The following is a 22,943-nucleotide window of genomic DNA, read 5'->3' as shown; positions in this document are numbered from 1 at the left end:
AATATTATTCAGCCCTACAAAGGAATGAAATACTGATACAAACTACAACGTGGATACACTTCAAAAACATGTGAAGTGAGAGAAGCCAGACACAAAAGGTCACATATGATTCCAATTATATGAAATACTCAGAATAGGGAAATTCATAGAGACAGCAGATTAGTGGTTGCAGAGGCTACAGGAATGGAAGTAACTGTTTAATGGGTACAGGGTTTCCTTTGGAGGTGATAAAAATGTTCTGGAACTAGATGGTGATTGTCACATAATGAATATACCAGATATCACTAGTTGGAAACTTTGCAGTGGTTATCTTTATGTTATGTGAATTTGTGCCTTTTTAAAGCTGAAACACAAGTTATTTAAAATCATTAAATAGCGTGGTAAACTGAAAAGAGAGTTTTTCTTGATTATTAGAATAGAGGCAGGAACTGGGCTACTGATGACTTCTATTACAAAGTTCTACTGATTCTTTCTGACCAGAGCTGAGGTTTATTTGTTAGTACCTTTCTGATATTCATGAGTATGGTCACGGCAGGTATTAAATATGGGGTAGGAGAGTAGTATATGTATCAGAGGAATCATAGCCCTTTTCACACGAGAGCATCCTCTCAACTGTATCCAGCACCTTTTCCAGTTGAAATCTTTTCCCCTCAGCTACCAGAAGGCTTGGAACCAAATTCTGCCAAGTTAACTTCATTTGCTTTATGATAGGGTCACTGGTTTAGTAGGTCAGGGCTGCTGAATCTCTGGGTTTCAGTGAAGCACTTGATAAAGTTTCATGCCATTGTAGCATACCTTAGGGATCTCCTCAGGCTTGTCATCCTCATGTCTTCTTTTGGTCCCATTTTTTATGCCCCAGTACTAAAAAGGCTAGCAAATGCATTGGTTAACAGACTCAGAATCTAAAACAGATAGAAATGATAAAATATAACGAGATTAATTTGATCAGGTAAATGTTAACTGTTGTACTTGGAACTAAAAAACACAACTGAAAAAGGTAACCATTGGAGGGACAAGACTTAATAGCAACATATGCAATAAAGAGTAACAGCGTGTGATCACTCCTAACCTCTTAATATGAGCTAGCACAAATGGGTTGTTTAAATGTAGTGTTGAAAATGACTCTGCACTAATCAGGTCACATCTGGGGCATTGTCATCCATTCCATTTTACAAGACACTTTGACAAACTGAAAATAAATCCAGAGGTCTTATGTCAGAGATGATGAGGATTACATTCAAACCCCCATGTCATGAAGCACAGTTGAAGAACACAGGAATGGCTTGTCTTGAAAATATTGGCAGTCTTCAAACAATGAAAACTATCCTAAAAGAAAAAAAAGAAGAAAGAACAGAATTGACTGCCTTGTATGGTCATGAAAGCATTCAAGCAAAGACTTGGTGGTCATTTTTCAGAAGTCTTCTTGATGATTAAAGGGTGAAACCACATAGTAACTAAAGTGTGTTTCAACCTTAAGATTGTTTAGATCTACATAATTACTAGGAATTAGGTAACATGAGGATGAGGAAAGAGAGAACATGTAAGTTTATTTTTTTAATGTTTATTTTTGAAAGAGAGAGAGAGAGCAGGGGAGGTGCAGAGAGAGAGAGAGGGAGACAGAATCCGAAGCAGGCTTGGAGCTTTCGGCGCAGAGCTGGATGCAGGGATCAGACTCACAAACCGTGAGATCATGACCTGAGCCGAGGTTGGATGCTTAACTGACTGAGCCACTCCGCGTGCCCCGAGGAAATGTAGGTTTAAGCCAATGTTCTAATAAACCATCGTTCAAATATTTATTAGATGCATCTAATTCAAGTAATTGTTAAAGGCATTAGCATCCTCTGAATAACCATCTGAATAACTCAGAAGTGGTGACATTTTCCCATTTGAGTTGGTATCAGTGGGAAAATAACTTGTTTCCTTGGCTTTGTTTTATAGTCTAGTCTCCTGAGACAAGATCTAGGGCTTGGAAGCCCAGCACAGCTGTCTTCTTCAGGAAAACCTGGAACACCATACTACTCGTTCTCTGCTACAAGTTCCAGGAGAAGACCACTCCATGACTCTGCAGCACTTGGTAAGCGTGCGTTGTACAACAAACCCTGTCTTAACAAATGGTTTTTTTTTGTTTAACCCCTTAGTCTTTACTTCTGGCTATACTTTTATTTAGAAGAAATTTGGTTTCTTAGCTATCATGTTGATAGTAGAGATTATTTGCATAAAATGTTGTATCTGTTAGATACTTAATAAAAAATCAATTTAGTACTCTTGTTTGGTCACCATAAGAGGAGCTAAATAGTGAAAATGGGACTGGTTTTTCCTATTATAATAAAAATGTTACGTGCTAATATTAACACCTTATTTTTTTTTACTAAGATTGACAATAATGCTGAACAGTTTACAAAGTGGTTTTGTATACTTTCTCATCTCATTAGTATAACAGACCTGCTAGTCAGTAGATGTAATACTATATTTAACATAAACTGAAGCTCAGGAGGACACATTCATATAATTAGTAGGTGGTTTCCCCAGGATAAAATTAAGATTTTCTGACTCCACGTCCAATATTTTTTGCATATTAGTTGCTTCTACTCCCCAATTTTTTAAAAGTTGAGATAAAATCAATCATATTAAAATTCACAATTCAATGATATTTAGTACATTCATAGTGCTGTGCAGCTGTCATCTCGCTCTCCTTTCAAAACATCACCTCAGTAGGAAACTCTGCACCTATTAAATTTTGAACTCTCATTTTCTTTAGCTCCCTTCTTTATGTCTTGTACATAGCCTAACCAGGCCAGTCTGTTTTGTGTTGCTGCTGCAAGCCTCAGGTATACTCTTAACACCTTATCCAAGCAGTGTTTAAATGTGGGTATTTTTGGTGATTCCTACGAGGGAATCCTTTGTACAAGAAAATTGAAGTTGTACAGGCTGTTTATAATCAAAGATGTGGCAGCTTTTGAAATAAATATAGCCCACTAAAAGAAACTATGCCATAGTTATTTATTCCACCAATACTTGTTGACTGCTTTCAATTCATGTATCTACCTTCTGTCAAACCTAGAGTTTTGTGCAACAGCCCTAGTCCATGGGTCTAGAGTATGCTTGAGGGTATAAAAGGGGAAAGATGGTCATGTTTGGAATAGAGAGCTCTGACTAGATGTGCCCCCCTCTCAGCATTATGGGTGATTTAGTATATGTATTGATGAAGTAAGCCCAGATGATTTAGACCAGTATACTGTTTGTTACTAAAGAAATGATAAATTGTAAAGCATCTTTCCTCCATCTTTATGACTTTTGTTTCCTATCAAATGAGTTAGGGTAGGAACATTCATGAGTCTAGATGTGTCAGTGTCACTCTCGAGAAATATCTTGTTAGTATGTTATGTGAGCACATACTATAACAAAAAGTACTAATATGGACCAATATACTATTACTAAAAGTTCAGGAAGCTAAGCAACTGAGCTGAGGCTTGGTACCCAGGGAGGCCCACTCATTTCCTATATGAATAACATTTATCATTATTGTCATTCCATTCTTCATTGTTATTTCTCACTCAGCCACTCTTTCTTGGCGTTGCAGTTATTCCTAAAATCTCAGAGTTGAAAGGACTTCAGAGATCATCTACACCCACCTCAGCATCTTCTCAAGCTAGTTAGATGCTTTAGGAAATCAACATTTTGCAAAACAGCATCTAGCTATTTAATTTATAAACACTTTGCCACAGAATTTAATATAAACTAATCATAACAGCTAAAATTTATTGTCACTCTCTGTTACACACTGTCCTGAACATCTTTCATGTATTATCTTTATTACAATAACTCAAAAATGTGGTATTACCTTTTCACATCTTAGCAGCTGAAGCTCAAAGAGGGTAAAAGTAACTTGCCCACGTTCACATAGCTGCTGTATGGTGCAGCTGAAATTTGAATCCAGCCAGCTTACTCTCTTAACTGTTACAGTTTGCAACCCCTCAGAAGTGAACTATGAATCCCGAACTCATGATTTTAAATACGACATTATACAAGTAATTGTGTAGTGACAGCCAATGGTGAGATAAAAATATAAAAGAAAAATTTATATTCACATTGGAAGAAAAAACTGTCCTAAACTAAATAGCAACATCTTCTGGTGGTAATTAATCCAAAATAGATTGATGAGCTCCCCACTGACAGGAGCAGTTCAGTTCACTCTCTTGGCATGGAGTATGAGTTTTGCTCAAGGGATGCAGTTTTTATTAGTTGTAAAGAGTTGGGTTCTAGAAAAGCCTCACAAAGAACAAAAAAATTTGCTTCTAAGTTTTATAAATACAGAGTGTGCCAGATGTTGTTTATCTTTGGCACTTTTGTTTCAAGGAAATATAGGCTGCCTCTTGGTGTAGGTACTTAGATGGTAATGAATGCTTTTCCCCCCTTTGTATTGTATAAATTTTTTCCACATGCTACATATGCTTATAAAGTTGCTTTCTTAGCTTTGCAGCTTCCTGGAATAGTCACTGTAAAGATTCCCAGCCCTAATTTAAATGAATTTCATTCTTTCTTAAACAACCGTGTGTCTTATTATGTCATATCATTTATGACCCAGGAAAGTACCATGCTTGTTTAATTCTCATTTTTACAGTTTGCAAAAATAGTATACTTTACATCAGCCTTCTTAATAGTGAACGCTTCTGAAAAATCCTGAGTTTCATCCATTATTTGTGTAAGATTGGAAAACTGTACTTACCACCTTTTTTTTTACAGTAAATAAGATGGACAAGTTTTAAATCTTAAGTTTTACAGATAAGTAAAATCGAAATACCAAGTGAGGCTGGTTGGGTATCTGAAAATACTCATTTTCTCATTTATATCAAAAATTACTTAAGTCTTATAAAGAAACATCCATCCAAGATAAATGACACAATAATCAGTGCTGAATTTGAAGTTTCAACCACACACTGTGGGGTTTTTTTTTAATGCTTATTTATTTTTGAGAGAGAAGGGGAGAGAGAAACAGTGCAAGCAGGGGAGGGGCTGAGAGAGAGGGAGAGACAGAATCTGAATCGGACTCCAGGCTCAGAGCTGTCAGTGCAGAGTTGGACCTGGGGCTCAAACTCACAAACTGCAAGATCATGACCTGAGCCAAAATCGGAGGCTTAACCCACTGGGCACCCAGGGGCTGCAACCACACATTGTCAAACAGTGGATGTTCTTACAGAATCCTGGATGACATTGTATATGACAGTGCCTGTATGTAATAGTTTATGTAGCATTTCTCTGACATAATTTCAACCATAATTTTTCATTTATTAAATTTTATTTCAAATTTTTTTTTTAATTTTTTTTTTCAACGTTTATTTATTTTTGGGACAGAGAGAGACAGAGCATGAACGGGGGAGGGGCAGAGAGAGAGGGAGACACAGAATCGGAAACAGGCTCCAGGCTCTGAGCCATCAGCCCAGAGCCTGATGCGGGGCTCGAACTCACGGACCGCGAGATCGTGACCTGGCTGAAGTCGGACGCTTAACCGACTGCGCCACCCAGGCGCCCCTTATTTCAAATTTTTAACATAGTTGTAGCATAGCATTAACTTTCAGTCTGTTGACTACGCTTTTAAACCTAACTCTTAATGTGATATGGATACTAAATTTGTTAAACAGTTTTACTATTAAAGTGACCTGTTATACCAGATGCCCCTCTGCAAATGACAGTGCCTAGTGTGGAGCCTGGCACCTAAATGCTTTTTGGTTTGTTATTTTCCCTCACACGTGCTTTTTGGTTTGTTATTTTCTTTCCTGTTTTGCTTTGTTTGCTTTCATCTTCCTAAGCTTATGGGATATGTGTTTCAGAATATATCACTTCATTAAGAGAATTGTTTTGCCCAGGAACCAGTTAGAAAGAATGAAGCCCTCATCTTTATATTCCCTTGCTTATTCCTAAATATTGGAAAGCCAGAAAAGCGCTAGAAGGGAAAACTCTTTCCTATTCACCTGAAGTCTGATGTTTTCTAATAAAAATGCTGATGAAATACATTGTTTTCCATATGCAGATCCTTTGCAAGCAAAGAAAGTCAGAAAGGTGCCTCCTGGTTTGCCTTCTTCAGTAAGTACCCATTTTTTTGACTTTGTGGTAAACAGCTGATTTCAGCTATTCAGTATTTGCTGGCTGTAAGGATTATTTGATTGGTGTCAGCAGGCACACTTTGCATAGTAACTGTTCACTGTTCAACGGAATCATTGATTGAGATAAATCCACATTTAATGTTAGGTTTTTAGATTTCTCTGCAGTAATTTGTAGCTTACTCATATGCTGTTACTCCATGTCCCTGTCATTTGAATTCCCCTCTTGGGAAGAGGACTGGGCCGGTAGCTGTCAAAGAAGATCTCCTGTACAGGTCTTTTGATGTTTAATTAGTCATTATGTTGCTGAACAGGAGGACAGACAGAGATTAATAGCTGAGAATCTTAGAAATTTACATTTGTAATAATCCCAGTGGAGCTAAAGACATTAAGATTCGGAGGACATGTTCGGCTCAGCTTGCCTCAGTAGGACTGAAGTTATTAATATGCATAAATCACCGAGTCAGATGTTCATTGTGAAGCCCTTGTGGATTTTAAAGCCTTCATTAAGCCTTTCCTAACTTCAGCCTAGCATCAGGAAAGCTTTCAAGCAACTAGTTTGTTGATCCCTCTTTGCTCAAAAAATGTATCCTTTGAGAATAAAGAGCTTGCATGAAGGAGGTTGGAAAGGTTTGGTGAACAGTCATTAATGGCCGTGATAATCTAATACTGTAGGGGTGTTTGTGCTATTAAATATATTTTATTCTTCTAAAGAGTGAAAGTATTTGTAAATGAACCTACATCATAAATCCACCTACATTTAAAAATCTCTGGTGTGAGAAGGGAAATCTTTTTCCTCCCTCCCTTTGCTTTGAACAAATGGGGAGTGGGGCTTTTGGACTGAGGCCCCATGCCTTGTAGGGTACATCTCTTTGTTGTGTAAATGGATGTTGGGCTTTTATTTGGCAGTACTTAACACATGGGCGCAGGTGCTGCTGGATGAGTCACAGCTCATCGAAGTATACACTGAATGGAATATCCGGCTTGGCAAGTAGTAATCTAGAAGGAGCAGCATGGGTCTGAGCTTTATTTTTTATTAAGGCTGAAGTAGAGATATCATCTTTTTGGTTGTTTGCCTTCCTTCTTTCCTGTGTTCTTCCCCCTGCCTTCTCTTCCGTGTGATACATGAAAACTCAGATTTGAAATCCTCTTTGAAACTCAGTTCCAGATGGACTGAGTTTTATGCAGCCTAGGGCAGCTGTGCTCTGAACCTGCAGCCTACCTGGAAGGTTGGATTGCAGCTGCAGGCATTCTTAAAAGCTTTTGCTTGCATAAGCACTTGGGCCCACTAGAGGCTGAATAGCTGCTTGATAAACAAAATGAACACAATGCCTCAAATCATTATTCCCGAAGACAGGAATTTTTTTTCAACAACAGCTAAAAATAGTTGGGCAATTTACATTTTAACAGTTGTATGCTGTGGAGGGGTAGGTGGTTCAACAGTATAACAGATGATTTCTGCTAGATTAACAGAAATCATATTTAAAACTGACAGAACTGCTAAAACATGTAACTGTGCAATTTTCTTGTAATTTATTGGCATAATTCTATGAAAGTAATAAAAATTAAATTACATATTAATATTTACCAGGACTACATAGGTGAAAAAAAATACAAGGTTTGGAAATGAAAAATTCATCTCATTTCTTCTTAGCCTAACACTGATTTTAAGAAACAGTATATTTTCAGTGTTTCATAGTTTTTTCATGTTTAAAACAAAAGGGCAAACTAGAGCAGTCTGGAAAAAGAATAGACACTGGAGGTAACGGGAATTCCTTCCAGTCCTAATCATAACAGCGTTCACTACTTGGAGGTAGTTCTCTGTATTGTTTCATGTGTCAGGACCAGCCACAGAGAAGGGGAAAGCCACTGAATTCTGAACTTTAATTTCTTTGAGAACCATTAGAAAATTTTATAAGCCAGGCCTAATTATGTAGTGTGTTACCAATTACCTTACTCAGGATTTATTAGATATTTGTACAGAACAGAATAGAATTCAGTGTTTTCAATTCTATATTTAATATCAGCATCAAATACACACTACTCAGAAACCATGATGAAAATAGTATTTAAACATTTTGAATGTCATTAAGCATATATAAAGAATAAATGCATTTTAATTAATGAAAGTATATTTTAAATTAAATGCTATGTTGAAATCTTAAGTTTTTTAAAGAGAATTTTTTTTTTAACTTTAAAAATAGATACTTTGGGGCTCAGTCGGTTGAGCACTCGACTTCGGCTCAGGTCATGATCTCACGGTTCTGAGTTCAGGCCCCATGTCAAGCTCTGTGCTGACAGCTTAGAGCCTGGAACCTGCTTCAGAATCTGTGTCTGCCTCTCTCTTCTGCCCCTCCCCTGCTCACATACTGTCTCTCTCTCTCTCTCTGTCTCTCTCACTCAAAAATAAATAAACATTTAAAAAAAAATTTTTAAGATACTTTGATAGATATTCCCAAAATAATAAACTTTTGGGAATACTTATGGTTACACTATTTACCTTTTCAGTATCTAAAGCAAATGGGAATTTAAAGTTACAGTTTTCTATTGGAATCCTTTTATTGAAATAAAAAGTAATTTATAGACCTTAACAATGTAAATTGTAAAAAGGTATAAAAATGAAAGTGGACTGTGTATATTTTATTTCATGATCATTTGAATATTATACTTACTAAACCAAACTAGAAACTTGACAGTAACATCTCAGATTTCACAGTTTGCTGTTTATCCAAAATATCTTTAATCATCTTTAAAATACATGTTACCTTTTTACTAAAGAAACAGTAGAAGAGCTAGGTTAATATTGTACTGCTCATACTGCTGCAGAAAACCAGAGGCAGAGTTACTTAACATGCAAAACATTAATAATCTATACAGTTGACCACAGAGCATTGGCCTTTTCTTTTTGTGAACCATGATACAATTTTAGGTTTCATAAGCACAAACCTCAGCTCTTGTATTCCTCTCTGCATAACAACTGAATGGTAATTCCTGTCTGTGGATTAAGATCCAGTAAGTGTTTGTTGGCAACATTAAAGCAGCATGATTAGTAAGGTTAAGAGAATGATCTGCTCAAATGTGCTGGCTCAGTTAGTGATTATTTGTATGACCCTGGACTTGTCAGTCCTTAGAAAATCTGAAGTGGGAAATCTGAAGTTCCTTTCAGGTGTAAAAATGCTAAGTACTTATGGTTTTAAAACTGATATAGCCAATACATAATCAAAAAGCACAGTGGGCATAGCTTTCTTCCCACTGATAAAAAAAAAAATAAAGTGATGTCCTTAAGCACATTAAATTTTCCACTTGCTTTTCTACATAGGTTGAAATATTGGACAAAGTAGACCTGTAGCAGTAACATTAGAATGATGCTTAGATATTGAAAAGTCTAACATAGACACACACCATCATTACCTTCAGGGAACTTCCCATATAGTATGAGATACAAGCATTCAGTGATTAATTATATTGCAGTGAGGCAAGTAAAGCTGTATACCAAAGACTCTGGAAATATAGGGTAAGTAGAATGAACCCTACCTTGGGAAGCACTGATGGCTTCATGAGTTGACATTTGAGCTGTGTTTGGAAAGATGAGTAGCAATTCTTCTGTTAGGAGGGAGAATGAACAGACAGGTAAAAGGCATAGACCTAAAAAAAATAAACACATGCTCAGGACACATCTAGAAGTACAGCATTACTGTATTCTATACCAAATACAACTTTTCCTCTGGCAGACCCACTTTCCCACTCCAGAGGAGGACTGGGGAACATATAAAATCAGTTCTGATATGAAAAGGTATAAACTGTCATAACAGTCTATGCTAGATAAAGTCCTAAAGTATCCTGGCTGATAAATAATAGGTGGCATTTGTGATTGTTAAGGTTTATCTGGGAGACTTTCAGAAGGCATGGGACTTTGACTTTGTGGGGTGTTTTCCTCCTTTATTAGGGCTCCTGAACCTCCTCTCCCATTCTCTTAGCCCCCAACTTTGTTCTTATGTGTATACCAGTTGTTTTTTATCTGTATCAGATTTGTACTAAGATACAACATTTAAGGAGATTGTGAAGAACTGGATAGTGGTAGGGGGCGGTTGTGGTTTTATCCTAGTAATTTTTGAAAAAAAATTGAAACATTTGTCGTGTATTTGTTAACATCCCTTACAGCCCCACTCTGTTAGAGGTGCAGGACTTACATGTATGAGGATCTATGTTAACCATTATCTGTATTATCTTAATCTTTAGTCTTTGCACCACACCTCTTTAAGATAACTAAATACACTCGTCTTAAAAATGAGGAAATTGAGGCTCAGATATTAAGTAACTTGCCCAAGATCACACATAAAGCCAAGATTACTATCTAATTTAATATCAAAGACCATTTTCTGTTTATTATGAATGTTAAAACATATTACATATCTTGGTTTACTCATAAAACATCCTATCCTGTTCAGTATATTAAATTTAAACCATAGTTTATTCTGTCAATTACATTTTTGTTGATCAAATTTATTTTTAATTGGCTTTGTTCCTTTAAGGAACCTATCAGCATCTGAAAGGATGATGTAGAAAAGCACAGACTTTCCAGTCCAGCAGACCATGGGTTTTATCTGGCCTCAGCTGCTTTTTATTTTAAAACCTTGGATAACTTGCTTTTAAGTTTTCTAAATCGCCAAGTTTCTATTTGTAAAAAAGGAGATAATGCCTATCTAAAATATTAGTGTGTAGGTATCCTGTGCCTAACACGTGTCCAGCATATAATAGACACTCAATAAAGGTTCTTTATTTTTTCTAGTTCTTACCAGTACAGCTTGAAATTTGAAGAACTTTAGCATTTCATTTTTACCAAATTTTGCTGGAAAGCAAGCAAGGTTTAAAAACATAAAGAGAGATGAATGTTAGACTAAAAGATACGAAGTGTTATGCTACCTAGACTTGCATATATAATATATATGCTTGACATGAGTGGTAAATTGTAACTGCTCTTGTTGTTTAGAGATCATTTATTTTCAGAAAAGGAACCTTCAAAAGGAGAGAAAGTTTGACAAACAAAATTCTGCTACCTAGAATTCATTATTTTTGTTTTTTTAATTTAATTTAATTTTTTAAATTTTAATTAATTTAATTATTTTTGTTTTCTGAATTATCAGAAACCTATACCTATTTTTATCATTTGTTTAACATCTTTATCTTTATGTCCCTCTGAAGCATTTCTCAGATGTAAAGAAATTTCTTTGTTCTTTAGTATCTATTTTTTAATTTGGTGTTAGTATTTTCAGACATAGATAATTTTTTTAATATACTGCAGAAGATGCAGAATTCTGAAATAAGAAGCAAGACACTTTCAAGATTTTTATCACCAGAAAAAAATCCAAATGGCTTTTTGAGACCCAAATTCTTCCTAAAGTTTTGTTCTTGTTCAGTAGGATTTGAAAACATCTTCTGAACATCAAATTTTAATATCTTTTTGAACATGGCATGTATTCATTATTCATTTTGAATATAACTGGCTTATAGTCCCATACTTAGGCTGATGACACAGTCTGTTTCTTAATCAAATGCTACGCTGTCCTTTGTCCTTTGTTTTTGAGTATGTATATATTTTCCCCACAAAAGCTATTATGGTTTATCACATAATTTCTTTGCTTTTTAGTTAAACTCTCAAAGTGTATTTACCACCCCAGGCAGGCATCAAATTTGTTTTGTTTTGCTTTGTTTTGTTTTGTTTTGTTTTGTTGCTCTTACCCCCCGTAAGGAACTTGGAGTCTGAGATAAATCAAAGCAGCTTAGAATCCACCTTTTCTTGTTTTGCTGCAGATAGGCAGAGTTCTGTAGCCTTTCATTTGGTAATTGGCTGTAGTTCAGGAATTATGCCTTCTTTCTCCCAAAATTTTTATGGGATTTTATGTTGTTAGGAATGACTTTTTAAAAATTAATGTTAATTTTGAGTTATTTTTAGTAGTAAATTTGAAATTTCAGGGGCAGCCCTTGAGATAACTGTAGATATCCTGACATGTTCCCGAACCACAAAGGCCACTAAAACATGTCCAATGATCTAGCATTTTCATGTATATACTATATAAAATTTGGTCTGAATATTAAATAGAGAAGGTCAGAATATAAAATCTTGAGGGTGACTAAATGGAAGATTTTTTTTTTAAATAGGAAAGAGAGGACAAATACAAGTTTCTATATTTCTGCAGAAATAAATATAGAATGGCAAAAATGAGTAACTTGGAAAACTATCATCTAAGAGATTACTGGTGAGCTGAGCCTGTTAGGAAAAGGTCAGGGGTTAGAATCATAGAGAAACTGTTCTCTCCAGTTTATCCACAAAAATAGCAAGCAAGATGAGCAGCAAGTAGAATACTCTCAAAGGGAGTGTCCTATGCAAGTCACTAGGAAGCTAAAATAACAGAGTGATTGTAGACAATTATAATTATAGGGCTTTAAGACCAGCAGGAATCCTAGGGCTTCTGGAACAAACAGTATTTACACGCAGCACCAGCTTCAGCTTAACTTCATGAGTGAACCCTCCAGTTCTTGAACTTAAGTTGGAATAGGTATTAGCTTAGCTCCTTTGGCAGACAAGCTTAGAGGGCACACAACAACTGTAGGTACTTAAGAGTTTCTTATTTCTGGATGTTAAATAAGCGGTCTCTGTTTGAAAGTCACTGCAATATAAAATTCCTTCTCTGACTTTATAGGTCAGAAACTTCTTAGTATTTTACAGAAACATCTTAGTATATAAAGGGAATGGTTCTACAATCCATTCCAAACTTACATTCAGTTTGGTCATTGACTGAAAGATTTTCTTCATACATTAATAAGAAATAGCCACCATTTATGCTGACAGTAACTACTGTTCAGAACAGTGTCAGAATTGTATCAGTGTAGATAATAGGTTTTGAATCCATAGTTTTAAGATGTTCATTTTTGTGAGGAGCCAGTAATGTCTTTGATCTTATTTTAAAGTCAAAAAACAGAAGGAAAAGTAACTGGTGAGTAAGTCCTGTATATCCAGTTGTTTGTACTGATGTGACTGTACAACCACAGCGATATTTGTTATTTTCTGACCTCTCCTATTTTTTTCAAAGAGAAGGAACATCTGAATTTCAGAGTTGGCTTTTAAGGTTTATTGAACTCTTCAGTTGCTGGTGTTTCAGATCTTTAAGACTTAAAGCAGACATAGGATAAGACCCAATGTGTGTTTGTGTGTGTAACTTGTCTAGTTTTTAAAGGTTATGTGGTGGCTGAATTCTGTGAATGCTTTTAGAGTTTAAGCCCAATGTTAAGGTTTTCAGCATCAGTATAATCATGAAAGGGTTTTACTGTTGTTTTAACCTAATGCAGTTGAGGATTATTTTTGCAAGTATAGGAAAGGATAACTATAGGATAAATTAAGAAATTCCAGGTTTTATCACTGAGGATGTTGAGGACTCTGGATTTCATTCTCAGTTAGGGAAGACAATTATATCCTAAGTAATTTGGTGACATGAAATTTGCCATATCTGATACTCCCTTTGCTTAACCAGTAGTGATTTTGCTTTGAAAAGTCACTTACTATACTTGTATAGTATCTAATTTCAAGGTCTGTAATGTATGCTATATAGATAAGTACCTAGTTAGGTTTATAAGCGTTTTAAAAGCACTGCTAATCCAAAGGTACTTTCTGATTTCTCCTTTGTGTTTTTATTGAATAGATTTTAAACAAATTTTAACGTGTTGGCCATTTAAAGTTTTTGTCTTTTTTTTAATGTTTATTTATTTTGAGAGAGAGAGCGAGAGAGAGAGAGAGAGAGAGCGCGCACAAGTGGCATAGGAACAGAGAGAGAGGGGGGTGGAGAGAAGATCCCAAGCAGGCTCCGCACCATCTGTGCAGAGCCTGATGTGGGGCTTGAACTCACGAACTGTGAGATCATGGCCTGAGCCGAAATGAAGAGTCAGACAGACACTTAACTGACTGAGCCATGTAGATGCCCCAAAGATTTTGTCTTTTATCTTCTTTAATTATTTGAATACATATCTGTAATATGTATTCAATCCAACATATCTATAATATGCCAACATTTTATGTGTTCAAAAATAGTGTGATTCTAGAAATTATGTTTCTGGAAAATTTTCTAGAACCTGCTTACTTTTTTGTTAATAACCTATATGTCGACTCTTCCTCAGTGTGCTTGACCAGGAGTCAGCAGACTTTTTGTGTAAAGGGTTGTGTAGTAAATGTGTTCAGCTTTGTGGGCCAGATGTTCTCTGTAACAACTATGCAGCTCTGCTACCACAACATGAAAGAAGCCCCAGATGATACATAAATGGACATGACTGTGTTTCAATAAAACTTTATTTGTAAAATCAAACGGTGAGCTAGATTTGACCCATAGCCATAATTTGCCAACTCCTGCATTAGGCAACACAAGTTATATGCTTTAAAGTAAATACATTCTTACTTGCATAATATAGTCCCTGTGAAAAACAGACCCAAAGTGAAATAAAATTAGTCATTTTTTAGGCCTCTTCCCTGGTTATTTGTGGAGCTTTTTACAGTTATTACCTGATATTCATTAGTCCCTTCTTCATTTTCTTAAGGTTCCGGGCACTGGGCCAGAGTTTATTGTATTGGCAGAAACTTCCCAGAACCTTTATTTGCTTTATTCTGACTGTGATAATGGAGGAGCCTCAATGTATAAAGTGGGGGGTACAGTGTCACAATTTTTCTAGATTTAAATGTTAGATTAGGTAGTATGCAGGAGAGTTTATGACTTCAAAAGTAAGTCCATGAATTGATATATTAGTAACTGATAATTTGAAACAATTGGGTTTAAAGTATTTAAATAAATTTATTTTGATATAGGCAGCCCTACAATAATATTTTACTTAACTGTACGTATATCTCTGTGCCCACTCGTCATCTTTTATCCTGGTCCAGCTTTCTCATAGAACCCAAAGCTTAAAGGTTGTTTCTAGCAGCTTGAGAATGAATTGCAACCCAAATGTGATTGTGAAACAAATTCTGTTGAAGCATAAGCACTCTATAAACATGAAAGCTTCATATGAAACTTAATCCTCCATCTCATGACTAGAAAAAATCATTTTCTCAATTGATGTTAACCTCTATAAATTTAAGTGAATATTTATGGTTCTTATTTAATTCCCTCTTTAGCTTATGATGACTCGTATCAATAAGAAATAAGTATTAAAACCCTTGTCAATTTTCTGACTTGTGCTTGATAATTAATTTTTTAAACTATAAAACTTGATATTATTTGAAATCAAATTATTTTTTTCAACATCATCAAAGACCTACTTTAAAACCCAGTAATTTTTTTCAGAGAATCTTTTTTTTAAAGAGATTAGCTAGAAACTTTTTTTAAAGAGTTTTTTTAAGTTTATTTATTTATTTTGATGGGATGGGGACAGGTGCAGGAGGGGCAGAGAGACAGGGAGACAGAATCCCAAGCAGGCTCCACCCTGTCAGCGCAGAGCCCTATGTGGGGCTGGAATTCAACAACCATGAGATCGTGACCTGAGCTGAAGTCAGACGCTCAACCAACTTAGCCACTCAGGTACCCCAAAACTTTTTTTTTAATGTTTGCTTATTTTTGAAAGAGAGTGCACACAGGCGTGCATGCAAGGGGGAGAGGGGCAGAGAAAGAATCCCAAGCAGGCTCTGCAGTGTCAGCGCAGAACTCAACACTGGCTGGAACCCACAAACTGTGAGATCCTGACCTGAGTGGAAATCAAAAATTGGACGCTTAACCCACTGAGCCACCCAGGTGCCTCAGAGAGAGAGAATGTTAAGCATGCTCCATGCTCAGCATGGAGCCCAAAGCAGGACTCAATCCCATGACCCTGGGATCCTGACCAGAGCCGAAATCAAGAGTCTGATGCTCAACCAACTGAGCCACCCATGCACCTTTAAAACCCAGTAATTTGAATAAGAATTAGAAACTCTTTCCCACTAAAGTGGGCTCCATTTAATAGATCTCCAGTGAATGGAATATGAATCCATTTATATATCAAGTACTTATTATGAGTGAAGAATTCTTTTAGGCCCTATAGATTTAAGTATAAATAAAGCATGAACCCGTGTACCCTGTCTTCATGATGCTTATAGTCAAAACCTAAATCTGACCTTTGGTAAGAAATATTTTGAAATTTTTTTCTGTTGAGTAATTGTTGCCCTCTGGGCACGTCCAGGAAATGCTTTTTGAATTAAATTAAAAAGATAAAAATAAATACTATAAAGCCATTACTTTATGTTAACTATAATAGGGAACATCATCTGTTAATGACTTCCTTCTCCAAGCTGTACTTTTCGACTTCCTCCTACTCTGGCTGTTCAGATCATCAAAAATATGTTAACTTCTTTTCTTTGTAAAGAAACTGAATTATTTGTCCTATTTTTTTCTCTGCATTTATGCAGTTAACTCCCAGTTACATACAATAGGAGTTATTTTTGCAAAAATAACTATTTTGCAAAAAAAAAAAAAAGGAGTAAATTTGAAAAAAAAAAAAAGAGGGGGGGGTAAATTACAGGCAATTCAGCCATTACTCTACAGTGCCTTAGGATTAACCTAATTAACAATATAAGGTCCTGATCCGTATGTGACAGATGAAAAACCGGAATATAGGAAACCTATTCCTAAAGGGGGGGGGGGGGAGAAAAAGCTGTAGTTTCACTGACATAAAAATGAAATATTGGTTATCTTCCCATACTAAATTCCTCATAGTAAAATTATCTTCAAAAATTAGACCATTTGTCACCACCTGTTGCTATCATCATTGACCAGGCCACTTTTATTCCTTTTCTGAATTATGGCAACATCTTCCCAGCTAGTCTTCCACTTTTCCTTCAGTCTTTTTTTTTTTTTTAACACAGGAAGATCCCTTTAAAATCTAAATCAGATGATATTCTTCTGTTCAAAATCCCCCAACAGCATTTCTTACCACTGTAAAACCAGATCCTTAAAATAACTGTCAAGACCCTTCTGATCTGACCCCTGCTACTTCCCAGATAGCATATCCCATTAATTTACCTATCTAGCCACACACTTGCCCTCTTTTACTTTTCCTTAAAGATATCAATCCTCAGGGCCTTTGCATTTCTTTGCCAGAGCATACCTCCCTTTAGTGTCCACATAGCTAGTTTTCTCACATACTTTTTTCTTTGATCACATAACAATCACTAGGGATCTATCCTGACTGTTCTAAATAAAATGGCAACATGTCCCTGTCACTCCCTCTTTTCTAACCTGCTGTATTTTTCTCTATAACACTTATTACCCTCTGATATACTATAATTTTTCTGTCTCACCCAGGAGAAACTTAATAAGGCAGGGGCTTTCTTCATGTTGTTTTATCTGTAGTACCTTGCTGCATAATGGATGCTCAGTGTATATTTGTTGAATAAATGAACAAACTCAAATAAAAAAACAGTATAGCCATGACTCTTCCTTTATCCTGGGCCATGCTCAGTTGAGTTGACTCAGAAGGCATAAAAAACATACTGGGCAACGGGTGCCTGGGTGGCTCAATCAGTTAAGTGTCCAGCTTTGGCTTAGGTCATGATCTAGCGGTTCGTGAGTTAGAGCCCTGCGTCGGGCTCTGTGCTGACAGCTCAGAGCCTGGAGCCGCTTCGGATTCTGTGTCTCCCTCTCCCTCTGCCCCTCCCCTACTCACGCTCTGTCTCTCTCTCACAATAATAAATAAATGTTAAAAAAAGAATTTTAAAAACATACTGGGCAATATGAATTTAACATACTGCAAGAAGAACTAGGTATATTTTAACCATCTACATAATAAGTGTTTAGTATGCTTAAACTTGGTAAAAGCTTTTCAGGGAGGAAAAGAAAATCTCTAATTTTTTATCAGAAAAGGAGAAGTCTTTTCAGTGGCAAAGGTCACTGAAATTCTTTCCAGTTATACAGACTTATTTTTTCCCTCTGTTAGATATGTTAGAGTTTGCATTTATCCGTGTGAGGTCTCAGCATTTGATAGTCTTATATTCATAGGATCTTTATTCCAGTTTTAGCAGCACTAATAGTTTGAGCCATATATATATATATATATATATATATATATATATATATATATATGTAATTGGAATCCAAAATAACCAATGATAGGGTAAACAGGTGTTCTCAAGATCACATACCTGTAAAGTTGTTATGGTATTGCTAACTAATTTTCATTCTTTACTTTCCTATTGTACCTAGTAAGCTTTCCAGCCTACATAACCATTACAGCCACCTTTGTTTATAATCCACATAACAATCTTTTATTGATATACAAATTCTCCAGCCAAAAGGCACAAAGAAGCAAATCACAGGCCCAAAATTCTTTATTGCAGAATAGTGCAGGAGCCACAGCCTACTTAATTATGATGGGCTCCCCACTGACTCCTTAACTTTCTGTTGCTTGCTAAAATTATAACAAAGCCATCTCTCTAGAGGCTTACATGTTTATTTGAAGGATATGGCCAAAAATCTTTTATTTTCCAGATGATGCTATATTAAATATAAAATGTCTGGCCTGTAGATCAAATTGTACTTTACTGAGAAGTCAAAATTGTTATTGAGCCAATTGAACAATGACAAAGTTAGGTAAGAGTTGTCACCTATTGGTAAGATGTCAACCCATCTATCTTTTTATTTATTTATTTATTTATTTATTTATTTATTTATTTATTTATTTATTTTTACCATTTTGTTCTAGACACTACATAGTTTTTTAAAAGAATGTTTTAAATGAAAATATTACTAGGTAATAGAAATATATAACTAACCCCTCATAAAGATGTTTCATTTGCTAACATAAATGTTATTAGAATATAAAGCATTCAGGCTCTGCTTGGAACTGAGAAGTTGTAATTATGTTTTTGGATTTCCTTTTGGATTAACCTTTCATTTTATGTGAGGTTTTTAAGCTTTTAATTATGCCACTTACAGATACAATGACAAAAATACAGTTTAAGATTGGTATGGACAGTGGGTCTCATCTCCACCAGTGAGTCACAGCTCTGGGTCTTCAAAAATAGTACTATAAGAAGATGTAAAATATTTCAAAAAATCTAACAAATTAGGTAAAATTATCCATGGTCTCTGAAACATCAGGGTTTTTTTTTTTTTTTTTTACTAGAATTATTTCAGCTCAGCATGGCAATGCTTCATTTCCCTTTTAATCAGAAATTCTGAATGAGGGGCACCCAGCTGGCTTATTTAGTAGAGCATGTGACTCTTGATCTTGAGGTTGTAAGTTCAAGCCCCACTCTGGGTATAGAGATTATTTTAAAATAAAATCTTAAAAAAGATTTAAAAAATAAGAAAGATTAAAAAATAAAATCTTAAAGATTTTTTAAAAATCTAAAAAAAGAAAGAATTTCTGAATGAAATTCATATGGCTTTGCTCCTTTTTTAACAGGGAAAAATATTCATTATAACTTAATAAAAAAAAAGAGTTTAAGAGACAAAAATCTTTCAAAATAGGAGTTCAGTGTTTTGGGGTGGAGTAAATAATAAAAGGTTTTATTGATGGTGAAATGGCTAGGAAATCTTTGGCCTAATTTAAATCCTGCATTTTGCAGCAATGGAACTTAGACTGTAATTTACAAAGTTTCCTGTAATTAACTTTGACTAGTATGACTCCCCTTCCAGCCACCCCTTCTAGCATCCTCAGTCCACTTTAGTGAGGTTTCCTTTTATTAATTTTCACAGTACATAGAACAAGTAAGTTAACAGATTTCATCTTTCAGAGTTTTATGGCTGTTTTCTGTTGGGGTGTCATTCTTGCCTTGACCAGTGAAACATACTAAACTTTAGTCCAACTTTTGTTTTGCTTTGTCCTATGTTGAACTGACACATCTCTCATTTCCTCCCTCATTTATTATACCCTCCTCAGATGTGTTTTTAAAATGAAGTATTATTTGGCTTTTGTTGAAAGTGGTCCCCATAATTTAATAGTAAGAAACCATTCTTTTTGAGAAGGTTTTTCTGTAAATTCAGGATCTGCATGGCTTCTTCCAGTGATTAAAGCTAAAATTAACTTTATTTTGTTACTTGCTTACAAAATATGAGGAAGATGATTTGGTAGACTCTAACTATTTAATTAATTATAGATATGAAGTATTTAAAAATTAGTACCATGAACAAGAATTTTTACTCAAGCACAAAACATAGATTGGGGCCAAAAATAGCCTAATGTATAAGTTACTTAGAGCTTTAGATTGCAGATTCTTTAAATGGCTCTAGGCTAAAATGCAGATGTTATTTTTGGTCTCTTTAAAAAAAAAATAAGAATATTATATCTGTTGTTATTCCATTTCTTCCATGGAAAGGATCTACTGCTTTCCAGCTTAGAAGAAAAAAACTGCGGAAGAAGAAACAAAAAAATCAGGCAGCACTTTTCCTAAGCTAATTTAACCCAAGACCAAATTGTTCACCTTCTATAGATGATTTTAAATAATAGCTTTGTTTGCTTACCATTTTGTTTTGTTGTTGGGTTGTCAATAGTGCAAAGCTTTGTCTTGAAAGCTCTTTAGGAGTGCTGGTTTATTGAGGGATCTAAAAACTTGGGTATCCTCCTCATCATTTCTTTACATGCACACACACCATTAGGCAGTCCTGTGATTACAGAGCCATCTGCAGGAAAATTATCAAGTTGCAACATAGTTAATGATTCTCTTACCATGTTATTTCAAGTGGCAGATGAGAAGTGACAAACTGCAATTCATATGGGGAAAGAAATGGACAGCCAAGAGATGTAGGAATTACTTGGGAGAGCGGACCCCTTCCTTTAATTTTTCAAAGAAAACTGCTTTCTCATAGTGAGTTTGTGATGAAAAGAAACATGCAATTTGCTTCAGGTTTTACGGATTCTCAGTAATTATAGTTCTATCTCATTTGAAGGGGTGTCTAATGATAGTCTTTTAGAGGCTTTGTATGATCTGTTCATATTGCTATCAGGAGGATACTATTTATTTACCCCCAAAAGAGATTTATTTGCGTTCTCCTCCAGAAGTTATAGTTGTTTTTACACATCCTCATTATACTCAAATGGTTGTCAGAGGGGGAACTAAACAGTTTTCTTTGTTTCCTGTATATACAGTTTATATAGCTGATTTGCCATTGGCTATAGAGATAGATGTTTTCTATTTTGTTAATCATTAAGCATTTGTAAAACTCAAGTTAGATTTGAGATTTTTGTAGTAAGAAATCTGATGTTCTCTGAGACAGGTAATGAGACAGACATGATTTGTGAACTCCAGCATTGTTTTTACTCTGCTCTGAGAAGTATATGTTTATATGTATGTTGATGCTCCTAATATCCTACCAATATCCAAATAAACTGTGTACCAGTGCTCGGACCAATCTATAATACCATCCATTATAAGCCTGATTATTATTTGGTTTGGCTGAGATTTAGGTACTCAAAATTAAGGCATAATTGAAACGATTTTTTCAGAGTATCACCTGAGATATAAAAATCACAAAATAAAGTCATTGATTTTTAAGATTTTTATATAGTGGAAAGACAGTATTTGGAAGCCTCTTTACTGAGTGATAGGAATCAACAAAATTAGAGTGACATTGTTGAATTAGAAGATGCATTATATGATTTCATATTAATAGCATTATTATCTTTAAATAATATGCATTGAATGTTAATGGATTGGTTTAAGAGAGTTGCATTATTTTGCTAGAGTTTTATATTCTTGCTTTCTCTTTTGCAAAAGTAAATTTTGTAAATTGTGAGGGTTTTAGAAAAAGACCAGAAGCAACTTCCTGAACACTTAGGAGTGGTTTTTAGTAACAAAGCAGCACGTACTAGAAAAATCTACAATATAATATTCAGATATAAAACCTGGAATTTTTGTGTCTGATTTAGTTAGCCAGGCTAACTAAAATACTGCATATTTAGTAGGAGACCACATTCATTCACAGGTCATCTGTCTACAAGCTAAATAAGGAAGAGGAGGCATTGGGGAAGGGTGTTTTGCTCTGAATCTGCCCACTTGTAGATTCTCTCACTTATTATCCCTCTTAAACCTATCCTCACTCCCACCTCCCTTGCATAATTTATTAGCTATTTACTGAGTTTCATGCTTAGGAAAATACAGAGCTCATTTGTGGAATTATTCACATGTAAACTTTGTTTGGCTCCATTTATCACTCTGAAAGTCTTATTTTCCAGGAATTGATTCACTTAGAAATAATGTTGAAACTTTTCAAGAGGAATCTTCTGAACGGGTTTTAGATTTACTTTTCTAGGCAGTTAGATACTCTAGCCTTTTGGGACACCAGAATGTTGCCTCCTTGTTTTAGAAAAATGTACAATAAGATAAACCATTAACTGACCTTTATTACTAATTAATTCAAGATGTGTAATTCAGAATTTTCTTTTGAAAACTTTTTAGAATTTTAGATCATTCTTGAAACATTCTTAAGAATAGTTTAAAAACCGGGGAAGAGAGCTATAGTGATCCAAATAGGGATAAGAAGAGCTAACAAAATAGATTAAAATATAATACTGCATACGTAATTCCATGAAATTTTGCATAGCTCTCCAAGGAAAAGTTGTCTGTTTCTGAACCAACAGAAAAATAAGAAGGAAAAAGGAAATTTTTGCATGTGGGATTGGGATTTAAACAGAAGTTGCCAGATAGTCCCTACCTAGTAGACTTTTTGAAAACATCATTTCCTAAATCTAAATCTTCAGTAAAGAAGTAAAATCACTTAGGCAAAGTACATTATAGCTGTTTCTTATCTAGTTTAGGTCTGTGCTTGATGGCTGTTGGAAAGGCAATAAACATTACATCCTGAACTATTGAAGGAAGGGGAACCATACATGAAA

At 35.2% G+C, this 22,943-nt stretch overlaps 1 protein-coding gene across 12 annotated transcripts in view; it reads left to right on the top strand.

Annotated features, from left to right (window-relative positions):
• TCF12 (transcription factor 12) overlaps nucleotides 1-22,943 on the top strand; it is a 382,310-nt gene that overhangs the window by 294,963 nt on the left and 64,404 nt on the right. For all 12 annotated transcript variants that reach the window (XM_045449620.1, XM_045449619.1, XM_045449624.1 and 9 more), the window contains 2 exons: nucleotides 1,939-2,074; nucleotides 6,029-6,081. In XM_045449620.1, coding sequence (XP_045305576.1) covers nucleotides 1,939-2,074; nucleotides 6,029-6,081 — 189 coding nt within the window. The remainder of the gene's footprint in view (nucleotides 1-1,938; nucleotides 2,075-6,028; nucleotides 6,082-22,943) is intronic.

Source organism: Leopardus geoffroyi, chromosome B3 (genome assembly GCF_018350155.1).
Source record: "Leopardus geoffroyi isolate Oge1 chromosome B3, O.geoffroyi_Oge1_pat1.0, whole genome shotgun sequence".
Lineage (NCBI taxonomy): Eukaryota > Metazoa > Chordata > Mammalia > Carnivora > Felidae > Leopardus > Leopardus geoffroyi.
This window is presented reverse-complemented; position numbering and strand designations above follow the sequence as displayed.